General features: G+C 39.0%; 1 protein-coding gene across 4 annotated transcripts in view; it reads left to right on the forward strand.

The window, feature by feature from the left end:
- PHACTR2 (phosphatase and actin regulator 2) overlaps positions 1-13,414 on the forward strand; it is a 305,489-nt gene extending 292,075 nt beyond the window's left edge. For all 4 annotated transcript variants that reach the window (XM_088840798.1, XM_088840800.1, XM_088840799.1 and 1 more), the window contains one exon: positions 6,769-13,414. In XM_088840798.1, coding sequence (XP_088696924.1) covers positions 6,769-6,784 — 16 coding nt within the window. In that variant the 3' untranslated portion in view covers positions 6,785-13,414. The remainder of the gene's footprint in view (positions 1-6,768) is intronic.
- Positions 13,415-18,120: the final 4,706 nt, after the last annotated feature.

An 18,120-nucleotide genomic window follows, 5' to 3' on the forward strand; every position in this document is an offset into this window, starting at 1 on the left:
GGCCAAAAATAAAAAAAGAAAACACACATTAATTAGGGGCCCTCCACAGAGAATGAGAAGGAAATGGCAAACCACTCCAGTATTCTTGCTTGGAGAATCCCATGGACAGAGGATCCTGGCAGGCCACAGTCTATGGGTCACAAGAGTCGGACACGATTTAGCGACTAAACCACGACCACCACAGAGAATGAGAAGGCTGCTTCCGTAGAGATACTCTCTCGAGGGCTCCATTTCCTTGCCACCTGGACAGAAACTGAAAAGAATTGCAAAATGTCGCTTAGACCACCAGAGTTGCAAGCATGGCTTCATATTCATACTCACGAATTCCCATCCAGCATATGATCTGACTTCAGTTGAACAAGGAGCAGTGGTCTAGGAGAACCTCCTCATTGTTTAACATAACTATATGTGCCTTGACCACTAAACCCTTTTAAATAAAGAGGAAATTAATTACTCAGGATTTCTCAATATATCAACTGGGAGAGTACAGGAAAGTAATGTTTTACACGTAGAGAGTCATTTCATATTTTATATTATCTGAACTGAATTTATAGGAAGGTGAAGAAATTTTTATGTATTTGTGGAGGAACCATTTAGGGAAAGAGTTATTTTTACCTGAATTCCATGACTTAGTTTTTTGCTTCTGTTCACTCTCTCTCAAAAGTATGAATATAAGAAAAAAAACTATTGACGTTTTTAACAAGAAGAAAATATAGATAGATTCCAAGTTTGAGTTTCAGGAAAGTTCTGAAAAAAGGGTAGATGAAAAGCTTAAGTATCGTGAGGGCACGGTAATTCTATTTATTGCTTCATCAACTTGAAGCCTAAAGCCAAACTGTCATTCTGTTGGATAGGCAAACTTCCCCGGATGTAAAGCTGAACTTCGCGTACCTCATGAATGCAAAACACTGAGTGGTACCAAGCTTAAGCATAATTTGCATTTTCAGCACTTCTAACCATAAAATATTGGAGTTGATTTTGAAGATAAGATGCCTAATTTAAACAGGATATAAATGTTCCTTTCTGGTTGGATAGTGTAAGAAAATATATGGGTATTTTGACCAGATCCGGGCAGTGCTTATAAGGAGAGGTTACAGTTCTGACCCCCCCGCTTTATCAGCGTATTACCGCGTTCAGAGTATTGTTTAGTCGTCGTCTTCTCCTCGCCAGTCTAGACGCTATGCTGATGGCCTGACTTTCCAACAAAATCCAGTCTGTGAACTCATTCTGTAATGGGATCCATGGGCAAATAGTGTCTGCAGAAAAACACGAAAAAATTTGTAGTGTCCTGCTAATTTTTGGAAATTAAAAGCAGGACACTTTCCAGGAAAATACTGGGTTTTAAAAGGTTCTAAATGTTATCTGGTCCACTGGCCACTCCCATTGTTGCCCAACCCAGTTTCTTTCTAAATATTTGTTTGTTTTGTTTGTTATTTGGCTGCACCGGATCTTAGTGGCAGCATACAGGATCTAGTTCCCTGACTACAGATCGAACCCAGGACCCTTGCATTGGAAGGTCTCACCCAACCCTATTTTTAGTTTACCTTCTTCATCCCAGAGACATTACTGATTGGAGAGAAAGCCTCTTGTGTCAGCTTTCCCCACACTTATCCTTGGAACCCAAGACCAAGTGGAGATTAGGACACTGTGGAATGATTGGTCCAGCAAATTTGGAGACACCTTAAAAAATGATGGACAGGGAGGCCTGGCGTGCTGTGATTCATGGGGTCACGGAGAGTCGGACATGACTGAGCCACTGAACTCAACTGAACTGAACTGAAATTTAATTCCCGGGGGGGAAATGAATCTAACAAAGAGGGATCTTTGCTAGGTCAGGGTGGGGAGACCCTGCAGGTGCAGTGTGTTTGTGTTGTCAGGGCTCCCAGGGCCCTCCTGTGGCGTGCGTGGTGCTCCTCTGTCCTGCTTCTTGTTTCACTCTCCCCGCCGCCCCCCGGCCCCAGGACCTCACTGGCCTGGCTTTTTCTGGTAATTGAGAAAGTCTGTGCTGAGCCCATTTTCATCTAGTTCTCTTTGTGGCAAAAGGCAGATGTGTTTGAGACAACTGTAGCAATCAAAGTGTAGCCTGGAAATGTGGACCAAGATTTTTCTCTGGTCAGAACTGATCAAAGCTGGTAGGTGTAGAAATCCAACTGATTACGTTTTCCATTCCATTCTACCGAGAGGGCAACAAAAGTACCCCTTGAGTGAAAGCATGGATGACAACTGAAGAGACTCAGCATGCACGCATGCATAGATAGACATGTTTTAATCTCATAGCCTCACATAGGTTAGGAATACGGAGTCTAGAGCCTGGCCTTCAAGCTCTCTGCCTTGAGTACATGACTGAGCATCCCTGTGCCTCAGTTTCTACATCTGTACAAAAAGGATACAGGAGTACTTACCTCATAGAATCATTTTGAAGATTAAATGAGGTAGTATATGTATAGCACTTGGAATTGTGCTAGGCACGTAATAGAATTTAATGTGTGTGCTCAGTCATGTGTGACTCTTTGCAACCCCATGGACTGTAGGCTGTCAGGCTCCTCTGTCCATGGAAATTTTCCAGGCAAGAATACTGGAGCGGGTTGCCATTTTACCCTCCAGAGGATCTTCCTGACCCAGGGCTCGAACCCTCATCTTATGTCTCCTGCATTGGCAGGCAGATTCTTTACCACTAGTGCCACCAAATTTAATAGTTAGGTATTATTATCATCTGCCTTTCTTTCACATTTTATATGTTTGATTTTAAGAGGTTTTCAATTACTCTTAAAACATTTTTATACAATTTCCATAGTTTTTCTTCAGGTTATGGTTGACTCTTCCTAGAAAGCAAGATGGAATATCATATCAAATGGGTTATCATGGATTAGTATATACTCAGTTTTAATTAATGTTAAGTGGGTCTCATGATTAAACTCTTCAGACATAGAATTACTTATAGAACAAGTAATCAAATAACCAAGTACACCTATATATATGTACTCAGTCGTTCATGTGTTCAGTTCATTTCAGTCGCTCAGTCGTGTCCGACTCTTTGCGACCCCATGAATCACAGCACGCCAGGCCTCCCTGTCCATCACCAACTCCCGGAGTTCACTCAAACTCATGTCCACAGAGTCGGTGATGCCATCCAGCCATCTCATTCTCGGTCGTCCCCTTCTCCTCCCACCCCCAACCTTTCCCAGCATCAGAGTCTTTTCCAGTGAGTCAACTCGCCTCATGAGGTGGCCAAAGTATTGCAGTTTCAGCTTTAGCATCAGACCTTCCAATGAACACCCAGGATCCATCTCCCTTAGAATGGACTGGTTGGATCTCCTTGCGGTACAAGGGACTCTCAAGAGTCTTCTCCAGCACCACAGTTCAAAAGCATCAATTCTTTGGCGATCAGCTTTCTTCACAGTCCAACTCTCACATCCATACATGACCACGGGAAAAATCATAGCCTTGACTAGACGGACCTTTGTTGGCAAAGTCTCTGCTTTTTAATAGGCTATCTAGGTTGGTCATAACTTTCCTTCCAAGGATTAAGCGTCTTTTAATTTCATGGCTGCAATCAGCATCTGCAGTGATTTTGGAGCCCCAAAAAATAAAGTCTGACACTGCTTCCACTGTTTCCCCATCTATTTCCCATGAAGTGATGGGACCAGATGCCATGATCTTTGTTTTCTGAATGTTGAGCTTTAAGCCAACCTTTTCACTCTCCTCTTTCGCTTTCATCAAGAGACTCATTAGTTCCTCTTCACTTTCTGCCATAAGGGTAGTGTCATCTGCATATCTGAGGTGATTGATATTTCTCCCAGCAATCTTGATTGCAGCTTGTGCTTCTTCCAGCCCAGCATTCCTCATGATGTACTCTGCATAGAAGTTAAATAAGCAAGGTGACAATATACAGCCTTGACGTACTCCTTTTCCTATTTGGAACCAGTCTGTTGTTCCATGTCCAGTTCTAACTGTTTCTTCCTGACCTGCATACAGGTTTCTCTAGAGGCAGGTCAGGTGGTCTGGTATTCCCATCTCTTTCAGAATTTTCCAGTTTATTGTGATCCACACAGTCAAAGGCTTTGGCATAGTCAATGAAGCAGAAATAGATGTTTTTCTGGAACTCTTTTGCTTTTTCCATGATCCAGCGGATGTTGGCAATTTGATCTCTGGTTTCTCTGCCTTTTCTAAAACCGGCTTGAACATCTGGAAGTTCACAGTTTACGTATTGCTGAAGCCTGGCTTGGAGAATTTTGAGCATGACTTTACTAGCGTGTGAGATAGCCAGTATTTATGGAGCACAGAGAGTGAGTCATGCTTTTCTGGACCCTAGGAGTTTAGAACATGTCAGTCCTCACTCGCACATGCTTGTGTTCTAGTAAGGGAGACAGACCGTTAGCAAGTAAATGAACAAATAGACAATAATCATTTCTTTTCTTTTTAAAAGGGTGGGTGCTCTTTTTTATTTAAAATATTTATTTGCTTGGCTATGTTGGGTCTTAGTTGCAGCACCAGGGGTCGAACGTGGGCCCCCTGCATTGGTGGCACAGAGTCTTAGTCATGGGACCACCCAGGAAGTCCCTAGACATGATCATTTCAGACAGCACTAAGTGTTATGAAAAAAAACATGATCATTTCAGACAGTGCTAAGTGCTATGAAAAAAAACGTAACCGGACGCTGTGCCAAGAGCAAGGGTGGATATGGATAGAATGGCTAAGAACAGGGTCTCTTGAGGAAATTAAACTTACTCTGTGATTTAAATGACAAGAGGAAGTTGTCAGCACTGTTTGGGGAGAGAAAAACACTTTCCCTAAAGGTATCAGCTAATGTAGTGGAGAGGGCTGCTGCAAGAGGCCTGAGGTGGCAAGGATTTTGCATGATCAGAGGGCAGCAATAAAGTTCAGGTGACTGAAACAGTCATGTTGTCCCTGTGTAACACTGTAGAACATGGAGGGTCACACACCTGCCCAAGGTTGTGGACAGAGTAGAGTCAAGAATTGAACTCACAGTGGGCACATCCCTACTTGAATCACAACGTGTTTGCTCATTTTGGAAAACTTGTTATAACCTATTTTATTTTGACTTCTGTCAAACATGCTGACGTAATGTCATGTCACAGGCTCCACACATCCTTCATATAGCTCCAATTATCAACTGATAGTCAATCTTGTTTCATCTGTTCTTATGTCTTTAATTTTTCATTTTTAATGCTTGATTCAACATAGCAACATTTATTAAGTAATACCATATGTTAGATATTGTATTCTATGAGTATATGAAAGTGAGTAAGCCCAAGTATTTTCTCAGCATCTCACGATCTAAAAGGAGATACACCCATACACACACACACACACACACAATGATCAGTGAGTGGTATAAACCAAATATTGTGGGTACACAGAATAGAAGCAATTATTGCTTTTCTGAGAGGTGAAGGAAAAAGGAGTTTGGGGAACTCACAGAGGAAGATTGTAGGAGATAGAGATGGGAGGAAAGATAACAGTAAAGGAAAAAGTGGAGAGCCTTTAGGCGGGCAAATGATTGAAATTTAGGGTATTTAGGGAGTGGTTGTGAAGTTAGAAACATGGGTTGGGCCACATCCTGAAAAGCCTCAGCCATCACTTTAAGAAATTTAAATTTTACCAGTAGTGGGGACCAGTGCAATGATATTAACAAAGATCTAGGATGATTGGATCAGTGTTTATGGTAATAATGCCAGTGACAGTGTGGAGCATAGATTTGGTCTCCCAATCTATGAGCCTGAGTCAGAGAAATTAATTTGGAGTCTGGGCAGATGAACATTAGATTTTACTTGAACAAATGAACATGAGAATAGGCAAGATAAGTGAAATACCAAGTAGAATTGCATAATTGTGGAATCAAGTAGGCTGAAGAGGGCTTCTGGGGAAGATGACTTTTGACCTTGATCTTAGATATGAAAACATGTATGGAAAATGAAGGGAGTGATTGCAGTATTGGAGAGGAACATGTTCAAAAGCAGAGGGCTACAAAATCACAGGAACTGTTCAGGAACTCTCATGGAGGGGCATGAATCCAGCCAGCTAGCTAGCATGCTGTTAGTATCGTTAGTAGTTTCAGCAAAAGGTGGTGAAGGCTTGAATGAATCCAGAGACAGGCAGTTGGGGCAGGACTTGGTGACTAATGAGATGTGGAGGGCGAAAGGGAGAAAGTTGCAATCTAAGGCTTCCAGACTAGAAGTATTTTTAAAGGTAGAACATTTAACAAGATAGAAAGCTTAAAGGCAGGTTCACAAGGAAAGATAATTTGTATATCTGTATACATGCTTAGTATGTTGCCTGTGGAACATTTGTAAGGAAATGCCTGGGAGGTGTGTGAAAATTCAGGTACAGAAAGTACATTTGGAGTCTTCAGCGGCAAGTGAAGAGAGGCTAAAGCTAATGAAATAGTGACTACTTGATGGTGTTTTCCTTTTTGTGATGACAAATCAGGTGTAACCAAATCCTTTATGAAACGTTTCACTTTGTTCAATATAGATTAGAACATGACCCTCAAGATAGTGATGTTTTATGTATTGATTGCTGTCTATCTTGGATGATAAAACCAGAATCTTTTGCAGAGCTGTCTCTGTTTTCCCACATGACATTTATGACAATATTCTGTTATGACAGTAATTTATTAAGCAAACAGTAATTCAGTTGGGGATGCTAGAGCTGCCTTTGATCATAAACATGACTGTACCATATTCACGTCACTGAACAGAGTTGTGTTTCTCTACCACATCACAGAGTTTCTGTTTCGTATTTCAGGTTTCATCGTCCATAATGAAGCATGAGACTCTTGGGAAACAGACTGATCATCTTGGGGGGAAGCCTCGCTTCCTGAAAACCTGATATTGCACTGAGATTTGAATGTGTGTGTTTCTATTTAACTGGTGGTGAAGGAAGCGCGTGGAAAGTGCTCCCCACTTGTACAGCCTGGGTGGGCCAACAAGCAAAGGGGATGGTTCAACGACCCGGCTGTTCAGCAGCCCTGCTGTCCAGCATGTGGACTGATGGTAAGGGACACCATGTTTACGCCAGTTATTCTTCATCAGGAGTTTTAATCAAAGAAGATGAGCAGAAGACAATCGCTGTTGCCAGAAAGCCACATTTGGGAGTGTGGGTTAAAGAGTGGCGAGTGGAATTTCTGAGCACTGGAAAGGGTTGCGGGGGTGGGGGTGGGGAAGCAAGAGAAAGACTTCATTACGTTAATGAAAAAAGGAAATAGAAGCATAAATGTATTTTTGAAGAGGCTTTGGGTAATTGAGAACTTATTAAGGAATTTGGGAGTTTAATCACTCAATGTGGATTTCTTAGACCCGATCCTAGAAGAATATTCTTGTTTCACCATTATATTGGTACAGCGTAGCACCATTATTTTCTTGTCATTGTGCCAGTGAATCCAGTTGCCAGAAATAAGTCTGAGTGTTTTCATGTATCTTTTTCTTAAATGCAAGAGGCTTTTACTGACTCTTAATAAGCATGCTTACCCAAATTTTGTTGCATGCTTCAAGTAGCATAGCTATGCACACTTTACATTCTTTTAAATACTCCTTACCTAACGCACCAATCTTCCACAAGGATAAAAGGACTGGGAATAAAGATGTAATGCGACTCTATAAATCTGTAGCAAGCTTTAGAAATGAATCTTTTGGTCTTTCCCTAGCTTAATTATCTCCAAAGTTGAAACAGTCCTACTTGATTTAAGGAAGATGCTATCTACAATCATGGCACCTTTTTAAAAAGTCTGAATCCAAAGTTAAACTTAAGCAAAATACAGGTGTTCTGCCAGCAGTTGGCTCTGAATGGGAACGGAAAGAACTACTTTAGTTTTCATGCTGCATTAAGTTGGATTGCTGCTATTAAAGAAAATAAAGCACATGGATTAAAAAAAAAAAAATACTCACCCAAAGACTTAAAAGAACAGAAAATTTCTGCTAAGTTGTTAAGTAAAGAGAATCTCATTTGGTATTTTAAGAGTCTGCAAATTGCATCCATAAATACAGAACTGACTTTCAGTACAAAAGTGAGTTAAAGTTACGAAAGATTTCCCCATGAGCCTACAGTCAATATTGTTTACGTTAAGAAGCCATTATCGTCATCTTGCCATTTTCCATGGAGTCATGGGCAAAGCAAGGCTTCCGCTCCCAAGTACCTATGACCACATGTAGATACTACCTTACATCTAACTGTTCTTTCACAATTATTTTGTGCCCCTTTTATTAAAAACATATGCAATGTAGAACAACTCGACAAGACCTAAAAGAGACTATTTTATTCTCGGAGTTTGGACTAGGATTTTCTGAAGTGATTCTGGTTCATTGTATGGAAAACTGTAATTTTCTATTTCAACCAAAAGCAGACATTTAATCTACTGGGTAAATTTGGGTCCTGCCGTTCATTTACACTTTAAAGAACCACTTAAAATTGGATTTGTAAGAAATAAAAAATGTTGTCCCACTTGCCCTATTACACAAAGCCAGGACCATTTTATAACTAAGAAAAGTAGCTGGCATCGTTGCATCTCTTGCTGTACACAGCTGTGTGCATTAATACAATAAACCTAGAATTTTGCACTATTGTCATTTCTTTGATAGAATAACTTATTTTTGCTTTGAAAAAATTGTTCTGCATGCCCAAGTGTTTTTAATCTGGTTGAAATTTTGTTCATTTCATAGTGTTTAAATCCAGCCATAGATATTAACTATGTTCCAGGTTTTTTTTGCTGAAGTCATGTTTTCCCTTTTGGTATTGTTTTATTGTCATTTTAGTGTCTTAGGAAAAATACCAAGGCATGTAATGTTATTTTAATTTTCTATACTTATAATCTTAGAGCATTGTTTTAATTTCTAGTCACAAGGCTCCTATAAAAATGGCAAATATAAGACATTTATCACTGCTTTATCACTCAAGATGCATGTCATAGCAAGTCTCTATTTGGTTGATAAAAGGAACAGTTTCTCCCCCCTAGCAGTACATTGATATAATTTTTTTATTCCCTATAGTGAGATGCACTTAGTACAGAAAATAAGACTCTGAAAAAGAAAATGAGATCCTGGGTCCTCAATATATTGTTTCCTTCTATGATATGTCAGATTTATGAACTACTCATACTTTCTCTTCTACTGATTGATGTGTCTAGGGAAAAGTTTTAAACTTTTTTTTTTTTTAAGAAAATTTAAAAGTCAAAAAAATTAACCACTACTAGTTTAAGAATTGGAACCATGAATTATTTCATTGGAATGATCCTTTAAATAAAAAGAATGGAAGGATTATGAGCTAAGCTACATTCACAGAATGAAGCTCTGTTTTAATAGCTAATTTTAAAAGGCAGAAACACTGCATATCCACATCAGCAGCCCATCCAGAGGTCTCTTGCAAAGCAGCTGTGAAAGGATACAAGGACGTGGACCAGCCACCATAGAATTATGTATCTGCCTAGTGCCAGCATTTCTGCAATCCAGCCAGTAAGCTGCGGTTCTGTAAAAATAAATGTGTGTGTGAATTGGGTTGTTCCAGTACAAAATCAGAGTTTTTCCTATTTAATGTGCGACATTAGGCTGACACAGAAGTAAGTGGTTTTTCAGTCCCTAAGATATGATAAAGGAAGAAAAACAAGTCCATCTCCAGAAAAGTTCAGGCATGAAAGAACTAGACAGACTAGTTTGGTTTTGTAAAAACCAAAGTGGTCATTTCCATCTTTTTTAAAATGGAGAAAAAGAACCTTAACATTAAGGTAATAAGAAGATGCCATGAGCTTTAGCATGATCTTCATGGTCTGATAAAATTAGTTCTCTGATGATTAGCGTTAATTTTAGGCAGCCTTGCCTGATAATTTCCTACATGTGTGAAATAGCCTGCATTTTTTTTTTGTTCAATATAATTTACCTTTATGATAATTCCTAAAATTAAATCTATAGTAGAGAACTAGTTTGGGTATTTGAACAGCTGTTTCAAAATTGAGGGGGGGAAAAAAACACATTCAATCTGATTTATCCAGAAAAACTGACTTTCTGCTTTTATTTTCATGTCCTATATTAGCATATTGATTGTAATCACTTATGTTTCTCTTACATTAGTAAATATATTGTGTTAGGAGAAGCTTCTGAAATGTCAGTGAAAATCTTTTTAAGGAAAGAGAGGAATTGAATATACTCCTTAATAATCATCAAATACTGAAAATGAGAGATAAGTCCTTAAAACTCATAACTCAAGTTTTACAACCTGCAGTTAATTCAGTGCTGCATTGGCACTTAAAAAAAAAAAAATACAATAGCTTACACCTAAAAGAGAAAAATCTGCACTAACACTGCATATCCTAATGTGTTCCACATTCTAACACAAAACAGGCATTGTATTTATCCTTAATAGAATCAGACAGAAATGTCATAAATTATACTGCATTCACAATAGAAGAACGCAAACTTGTCTATCACATAACAGTGTCTCCATATTTAAACAGTGAAAGGTCTTCAGAAATGTCAGAGTACTTCTTTAAGTGGTTCCAGCAGCACATTTTATACCTAATGAGAAATCTTCAAAGGAGGTAAGATGGAATCGAGCTAGTATAAGACATATAAATTTATGTCATTTCATCAGTATGGTAGCCTTAAACATTCCTAGATATAATCATATTATGAAGCCTAACCTTATTAATGAAAATATATATATTTTGAGACAAGAATTAATTTCTTCACATGGTTAGAGAATGTTACAAGCACTAAGGAACCACTGAGACAACGACTTATTTACAGAATTTTCCCTTGGTCACTTGAACCAGTTAGTCTTCCACTGTCGCGTGTCTAAGTGTCTGTCACAGTATTTCACTTGCCAAAACAGAATGAACTTTTCCAGCTGAACTATTTCCTAGAGGGGAATGCAACAGCAAAAGTAATCATCAAATTAATAGGACCATCTTTCTGAGAGAAAGCACACCTCCAGATAGAGGATACCCAATTTTCAAAGAGCAGCATGAGGTGCTATTATAATTTGTTCGTAATCAAAGGGTGGTAGAAATAGGGTGGAATACTCCTAAACCATTCTCATTTTCACTTTCCGTTGACTTTTTGTAATCATTAAGATTAAACTCCTTGTGGAAATGGCAAACCACCATTAGCATTTCTAGAAAACAACCCCAAAATAGCCCACTTATGCTTCTTTGAAGACAGAGTGATCCCAAATTAAGAAACCCTATTGTATACACTGTAAGATTTCTGGCACAGAAAAAAGAGAAAGAGAATCCTATAGCAGCTATTCGCGCTGGAAGCCAGACCTCTAGGCAAGGGTCATTTTGTAGCCATGCTAGGATTTACTACAGAAACAATGCCATTAAGCTGGCATAGCTGTGCATGTAAGCAGAGCACTCCATCCGTGTTTCTCAGTGGGGCTGCTGCTGACATTTGAGCTGGGCAGTTCTTTGTTGTACAGAAATGTCTCACGCATTGCAAGATGTTTACTCTCCCAGGCTGTTGCTGACTAAATGCCAGTAGTATGCCCAACTGTTGTAAATACTAAAAGTAAAAAGCCCTCCCCCATGTTCAAATGCCCTCCTGGGAGGGCAGTGCCACCTCCCTTAAATACCACTGTCTACTTCAATTTGAGGACACAGGAAAAAGTGTCTATCTCAGAACCTCATCTTGACTGCCTTGCATTTCTTTGGGCCCTGAATCATTTTTTCCTCTGTCATTTTTCTTGCCTTCCGCATCTAGCCTTCTGATGGCAGCTTTGGTTTTCCAGTTCTTCATGGAGGAGGTTATTGAGTAGCCTTGGCAGTTCCAACAGGCATCATCACTTGGTTAGTCCATGTATGTAAAGGACAGAGTTCACATGAAGCACACTTTTTTTTTTGCCTCATAATTTTACCTCACAACTACACTGTTGATCATAGCCCTAGTCAGTGTCATGAGGATCATTGCATGGTTTAACCACAAACATGACTGCTAACTATCCACACATAAACAAAGCAGGTGGTCTGTGAAAATCACCATTAGGTTTCGCCTAGTAAACTGCATCCCCTGAGTTCCTAAACAGTCTCATTTATCCTGTTAAAGATGCATTTAATCTACATGCAAATGCTTGCATTTCCCCTGAAGAGACAGTCATGCAGTTCAACTTTTCTTAGATTTGTGAATACTAAGTTATGAAGAAAAGAAGGGTGAGATATTGTCCTCCATATTTCAATGACGGTCATTCGCAAAACAAGATGAGTTTTACCTGGGTGAAATATTATTATATTAACTATACATAAACATACTTATTCTCTTTGTAACTTTTTATCATCAAAACTGAATGATAAATATGTCTTGAAATGATTTGAGTGAATTGTGACTAATGGATCAAATTAAACTAGCTACTATAATTTTTTTCAATATTAAAATTTCTAAAATCTTTTTTGAAGCAGAGTAACTCAGTCAATAAAAGTGGTTATATTGTGAACTTTAAGATGGTGCTTAAAAATTCTTGTTAAATACCATTTTTTTTTAAGAATAAATTGAAGGGAGTAAATGAGGCAGAACGCCACTCCACCCTCAGGTCAATTTTGTGCTGTGTTAAAATGCCAATAACATTTGTGCCACTTGCCAGTTTGGGGGGGCTTTTCCCTTACTGGATGTTTTGTTATAGTTTGACTATGTATTACATTGCTTAGAGAGCTTCCACATGAAGAAGTCACCATGGCAGTGCTAACTAGCATTCATAAACAACCTGAATGAATCTAGGGTCAAACCACTTTCATCACTAAACATATAGGCACTAATTTTTTATTTTTATTTTTAATAATATTTCTTCTGGGGCTTAGAGATGTGCCAATGCGTTTAAAACATTCTGCACCAGTTTCACCAGATTGAGTACCTACTAAAAATTCAACCTAGTCATTTTTTTTTCTATGTAACGGTGAGGTTTAAATAAAGTACTATATGCATTCTTCTGATATTTCAAGCTTTAGTGAAAGTGATAAGAATGGTAAGCTGTGACTGTTATCAGGCTGACTGACTTCTAATTTCCAGTGAGTGATCTTGTCCTACGTATTACACAGGTATAATATCTGTGACTGTAAATAACTGGGACTGTATACTGATTAACATGACAATTTCTCTTTTTGTGTGTTGTTCTGAAACCTGTACTGTATTATAGTATGTGGGTATAAATATCTACAAGTATACACACATATGTATATGTAATTCCACTATTGTAACCTGAAAGAAAGACTATGTATTATCTTTTTTATTCCGTATTGGTGTTTGTGTTATTTAAAAAGCAAAATTATGCTCTGTGTAGGTATATGATATTAGAGTATGCTTTGCTGTGCACAATTCCAAGTGCCTTAGAACATTGTTTAGCTTTCTTAAGTATATATAAATGCATATATGTATAACATTGGGAGAAGTTACCTCAATAAAATCATTGGGAAATCCCAGCTTTAGTTTGTTTCAATTTCTGTTGTATTCAGACAGGGCTCAGTATTTCTCAGTTAAAAGCTCAGAGTCCATACCTATAAAGCAAGAATAAGATAGCTTTTCTAATTGCCTATAATTTCAACTCTGCCTGACTTTAAACTTTTTGTATGCAAGTCCTCACAGTTTGTACCTTTAATTTAAAATATCTGTCTAAAGAATGATTGCTTTAAACAGCAACTTACAGTTTATTTTTACATTTTATTTAAAAATAAGCTGTCTTTTTATGTCTGTCTTTTTTACATCTGAGGAGATTTGAAATTGCTATTTTCATTCGCATTATAATGTATAAAAAAGATAGTCCCTTTACAGTTAGTAATATAGAAAATAAACAGACTTCCTCATTATGCCTACTATTTAATATGTTTACAAACAAGGAGAGAGCTTGGGAACATATTTTGACTAGAAAAGGAATTGCAATATACTTTTCCTGTTTTTCAGCAGTGGTTAAAAATTATGTGTGAACCTCCGTCATGCTCTAAGACAAGGGCAAAGGTATGAGATGGAAGTTGAAAAGCAATTTTGTGTACCTTTATGACAAACATCCGTCTAGTCAAAGCTATGGTTTTTCCAGTAGTCATGTAGGTATGTGAGAGCTGGACCATAAAAAAGGCTGAGCACCAAAGAATTGATGCTTTTGAACTGTGGTGCTCAAGAAGACTCTTGCGAGTCCCTTGGACTGCAAAGAGATCAAACCAGTTAATTCTAAAGGAAATCAACCCTGAATATTCAATGGAAGGACTGGTGCTGAAATGGAAGCTCCAATACTTTGGCCACCGGATGCAAAGAGCCATCTCATTAGAAAAGACTCTGATGCTGGGAAAGAAAGAAGGCAGGAGGAGAAGGGGATGACAGAGGACGAGATGGTTGGATGGCATCACAACTCAATGGACATGAGTTTGAGCAAGCTCTGGGAGATGGTGAAGGATAGGTCCACAGGGTCGCAAAGAGTTGGAGAGGACTGAGCGACTTCACTTTCACTTTTCACTTTCACACATTGGAGAAGGAAATGGCAACCCACTCCAGTGTTCTTGCCTGGAGAATCCCAGGGACAGGGGAGCCTGGTGGGCTGCCGTCTGTGGGGTCGCACAGAGTCGGACACAACTGAAGTGACTTAGCAGCAGCAGGGAAGCCTGGTGTGCTACAGTTCCATGGGGTCACAAAGAGTTGGACACGACTGAGCAACTACACAAAAACAAGCCTAGAGGGAGGACTTGTAAGAGAAAAGATCAGGACCAAAAAGAGTAGGTTTGAAAACTGGACCCAAGTATGCTATTAAAACTCAGGGGTGCATCTCCAAGGTAGGTGAAGTAGTTCAACAACCACTTTCCATTTTTTCTCACACAAAAGCAGGTTCTACATGGAACTATTACTTTCTTTTTTCCTCGTAACCAAAATGTTTTATTTTAGGTTTGTAGGGTAAGGGAAAAGAGCCAAAAGAATCAATGATGAAAACATTACTTTGTGAAACCTAACAGAGGGACTTCCCCAATGGTTAAGATGCTGTACTTCCAGTGCAGGGGGTGTGGGTTCAAGCCCTGATCTGGGAACTAAGATCCCACATGCTGTGCAACACAGCCAATAAATAAATAAGATAAAACTTAATGGAGGTAAGAGACAATTTTCTCATTTTCCGCAGTGCTCTCATAGCAAATTTATGAAATTTTATTAAATTTGACTAAACTCTTCGTGGGACCTAAACTCAGACATGGCATGGAGTTGCTGCCACCAGCACTGCTCTCGGACAACCCAAGTCCTTGTCCAGTTTGTGAACTTTGAAGTCTGTCCTGTAAAAAGTGGACACTAGTAGTAGAATGCCTAAAACTCGAGAAAGGTTTAAAATGTTACATTTGTGTAAAGATTTTTTGCTCTTTAGCTACAAGTGGTGCCATTTCTAGGAACCAAATAGTGGGAGAAAAATTTCGTCCCTCCGAAAACGATGAGTGGGATGTTACAAAATAGAAAAAAATTCCAGTTGGAGAGAATGATGTAAACAAAGTAATGCTGAAAGAGTCCATACTGTATTGGGGGGGAAATTGGTCTCATTCAATTTGAGTGAAAAATAAAAGGAAGGTAGTGTGAAACTGTGGTCTGTGGTGAAACCGCAGAAGATCTTGAGGGCTGACTAAGGCCCCTGGGGGGTATTGAATAGGCAGAGGAGACTCATTGGAAAATTCTGAATCAGACTAATATGAGAATTGTCTTTAAGAAAGAATAATATGGTAGCAAGATTAATAAAGGTTGGAGAAGATTCAGTGAGGCAATGACCAAGATTTTAAAGGAATCAGGGACTGAACTAAAGAGGTAACAAACTTACTATAACAGTGGGAAAGGATCATTTATGGCTTGAATTTGAACTGCTGAGTATACCTACAAGAATACTTGTAGGGGCAAATTATTTTCTATGTTGAGGACTCCCTATTCCAGAGTGTCTGACTCAGGCCAACCAAAGTTAAAAGTTCATCCAGGAACGCACCATTAGGTCAACAAGCACTGAAAATGCCAGTTCTTTTCTCCCTAGAGTATTTATTCAATTATGAAAAGTTAGCATCTACAGTTATATGCCAATAGATGTACAGTTGGATACGTGACTCTGAAAGTCAGGGAAAAGGTCTGGGCTATAGAGAGGAAGATGAGACTCATCAGCACGTGTAACAGAAGTTGTGGAAAAGGATAAAAACACCCCCGTAGACAATGTGGCCTAAGACTATGAAGAAAGTACTACAATGAAATTTTAATAAACTATTTCTTCATCACCTGACTTGGTCTCTAAGACTGTAAAATCATTTCATTTACACATCATCTGAGTGCTTTTAACACAACTGAAACGTACCAAAGAACACTCAAAAATCATTTTATAATTGGAAAGATACAGTAAAGAAAATTATTTTTGATCAGTATTTCCAAAGTGTATATTCACCAATGAAATGTATGTACTTGTGACTCTAAAAACAGGAGTCAGTAAGAAGAAAGCCAAGCAATATCAATGTGAAATTAAAAAGAATTTTAAAGAACATACAAATACTATGCACTAGAAGCAAGTAAAAAAATCTATGCATGTAATTTAAGTGACATGAAAGGTACCAGAAAGGAAAGGAAAGCAAAAGGATTAGGATTCCAGGAAGCTGATAGTTTGGGTCAAGATGCAAGCTTACAGATTCCTATGATGTGAATGTGATGTGAGGCAAAGCACATACTCACCGACAGATCTCAGATGCTGAAGGCCCTAGTTTCAGGAACTGGTGATTCTTAGGCAACAATGATGATATAACTGCACTTAGCTAAGATGAGAATGATTGCTCACCTTCATGGAGCACTGATCACAAGCCATGCACAGATCCATGCATTTCACATGTGGTTTCTCACTTAACCCAAAAACAATCCTATGAGGTAAGTGTTAATAATATTCTCATCCCATTTTACATTCAGGTCAGTAAACTGAAGGTGTCTTGCCCCAGTTTACACAATAAGAGTAAAACAAAGGCCAGAAACCAATTTCAGCTAGTATACCAAGTATATTACTATTGTTATTCAATATTATAGGGGGAAATTTGTGCTTCAGTGGAAAATGATGCATGTTTTTAGACAAGCAAACCCATCCAATTCTGATTTGACTTGCTTTGACTCAGTGTTTATAATAGTACCTCTCTCATAGTGCTATGGTCAGGAAGATCTAAGATAATTCAGGTAAAGTGTCAGAACGTCACTTCATTTAAATAATTATTTATTGAGTGTACCCGCCAGGCAGTATTTTAGGTCCTGAAGATAGATAAGGTAGTAAACAAAACAGATCAAAAGAAAACTTTCACTCATGAAGCTTAATTATACTGAATGTGTAGCACATAGCAGTGTTCTATTTGATAGTATCCCTGTTGCTGCTGCTAAGTTGCTTCAGTTGTGTCCAACTCTGTGCGACCCCATAGACATTAGCCCACCAGGCTCCCCCGTCCCTGGGATTCTCCAGGCAAGAACACTGGAGTGGGTTGCCATTTCCTTCTCCAGTGTGTGAAAGTGAAGTCGCTTATAGATCATTAAGGTCTCTTTTCATCCTAATGTATCATTACTAACTTATATGAAAGCTCACTTTTGCCTCAGACTCAAAGTGAAAAGAAAGTGAAGTTGCTCAGTCATGTCCAACTCTTAGCGACCCCATGGACTGCAGCCCACCAGGCTCCTCCGTCCATGGGATTTTCCAAGCAAGAGTACTGGAGTGGGTTGCCATTGCTTTCTCTGAGTATCCCTGTTCAGTTCAGTTCAGTTCAGTTCAGTCGCTCAGTCGTGTCCGACTCTCCGCGACCCCATGAACCACAGCACGCCAGGCCTCCCTGTCCATCTACAAAGCATTATTCCAACACAAGTTCTGTGATCCTAAACTGTCTGTAATTTTCACTGTAATAAAAGTATAATATTCCATAGAAATTTATAATAGTAATGCATGGGGTGCTCAGATATGTCGAACTCTTTGCGACCCCATGGACTGTAGCCTGCCAGGCTCCACTGTCCATGAAATTTTCCAGGCAAGAATACTGGCATGGGTTGCCATTTCCTCCTCCAAGGGATATTCCTGACCCAGGGATGGAACCCATGTCTCTTGCACCTCCTATATTGGCAGTTGGGTTCTTTACCACAGCACCACCATAGGTAGGACATAAAGACACAATTCAAGGAA

The sequence above is a fragment of the Moschus berezovskii genome, chromosome 10 (assembly GCF_049115385.1).
Source record: "Moschus berezovskii isolate FMDL1 chromosome 10, NW_MosBer_1.0, whole genome shotgun sequence".
NCBI lineage: Eukaryota > Metazoa > Chordata > Mammalia > Artiodactyla > Moschidae > Moschus > Moschus berezovskii.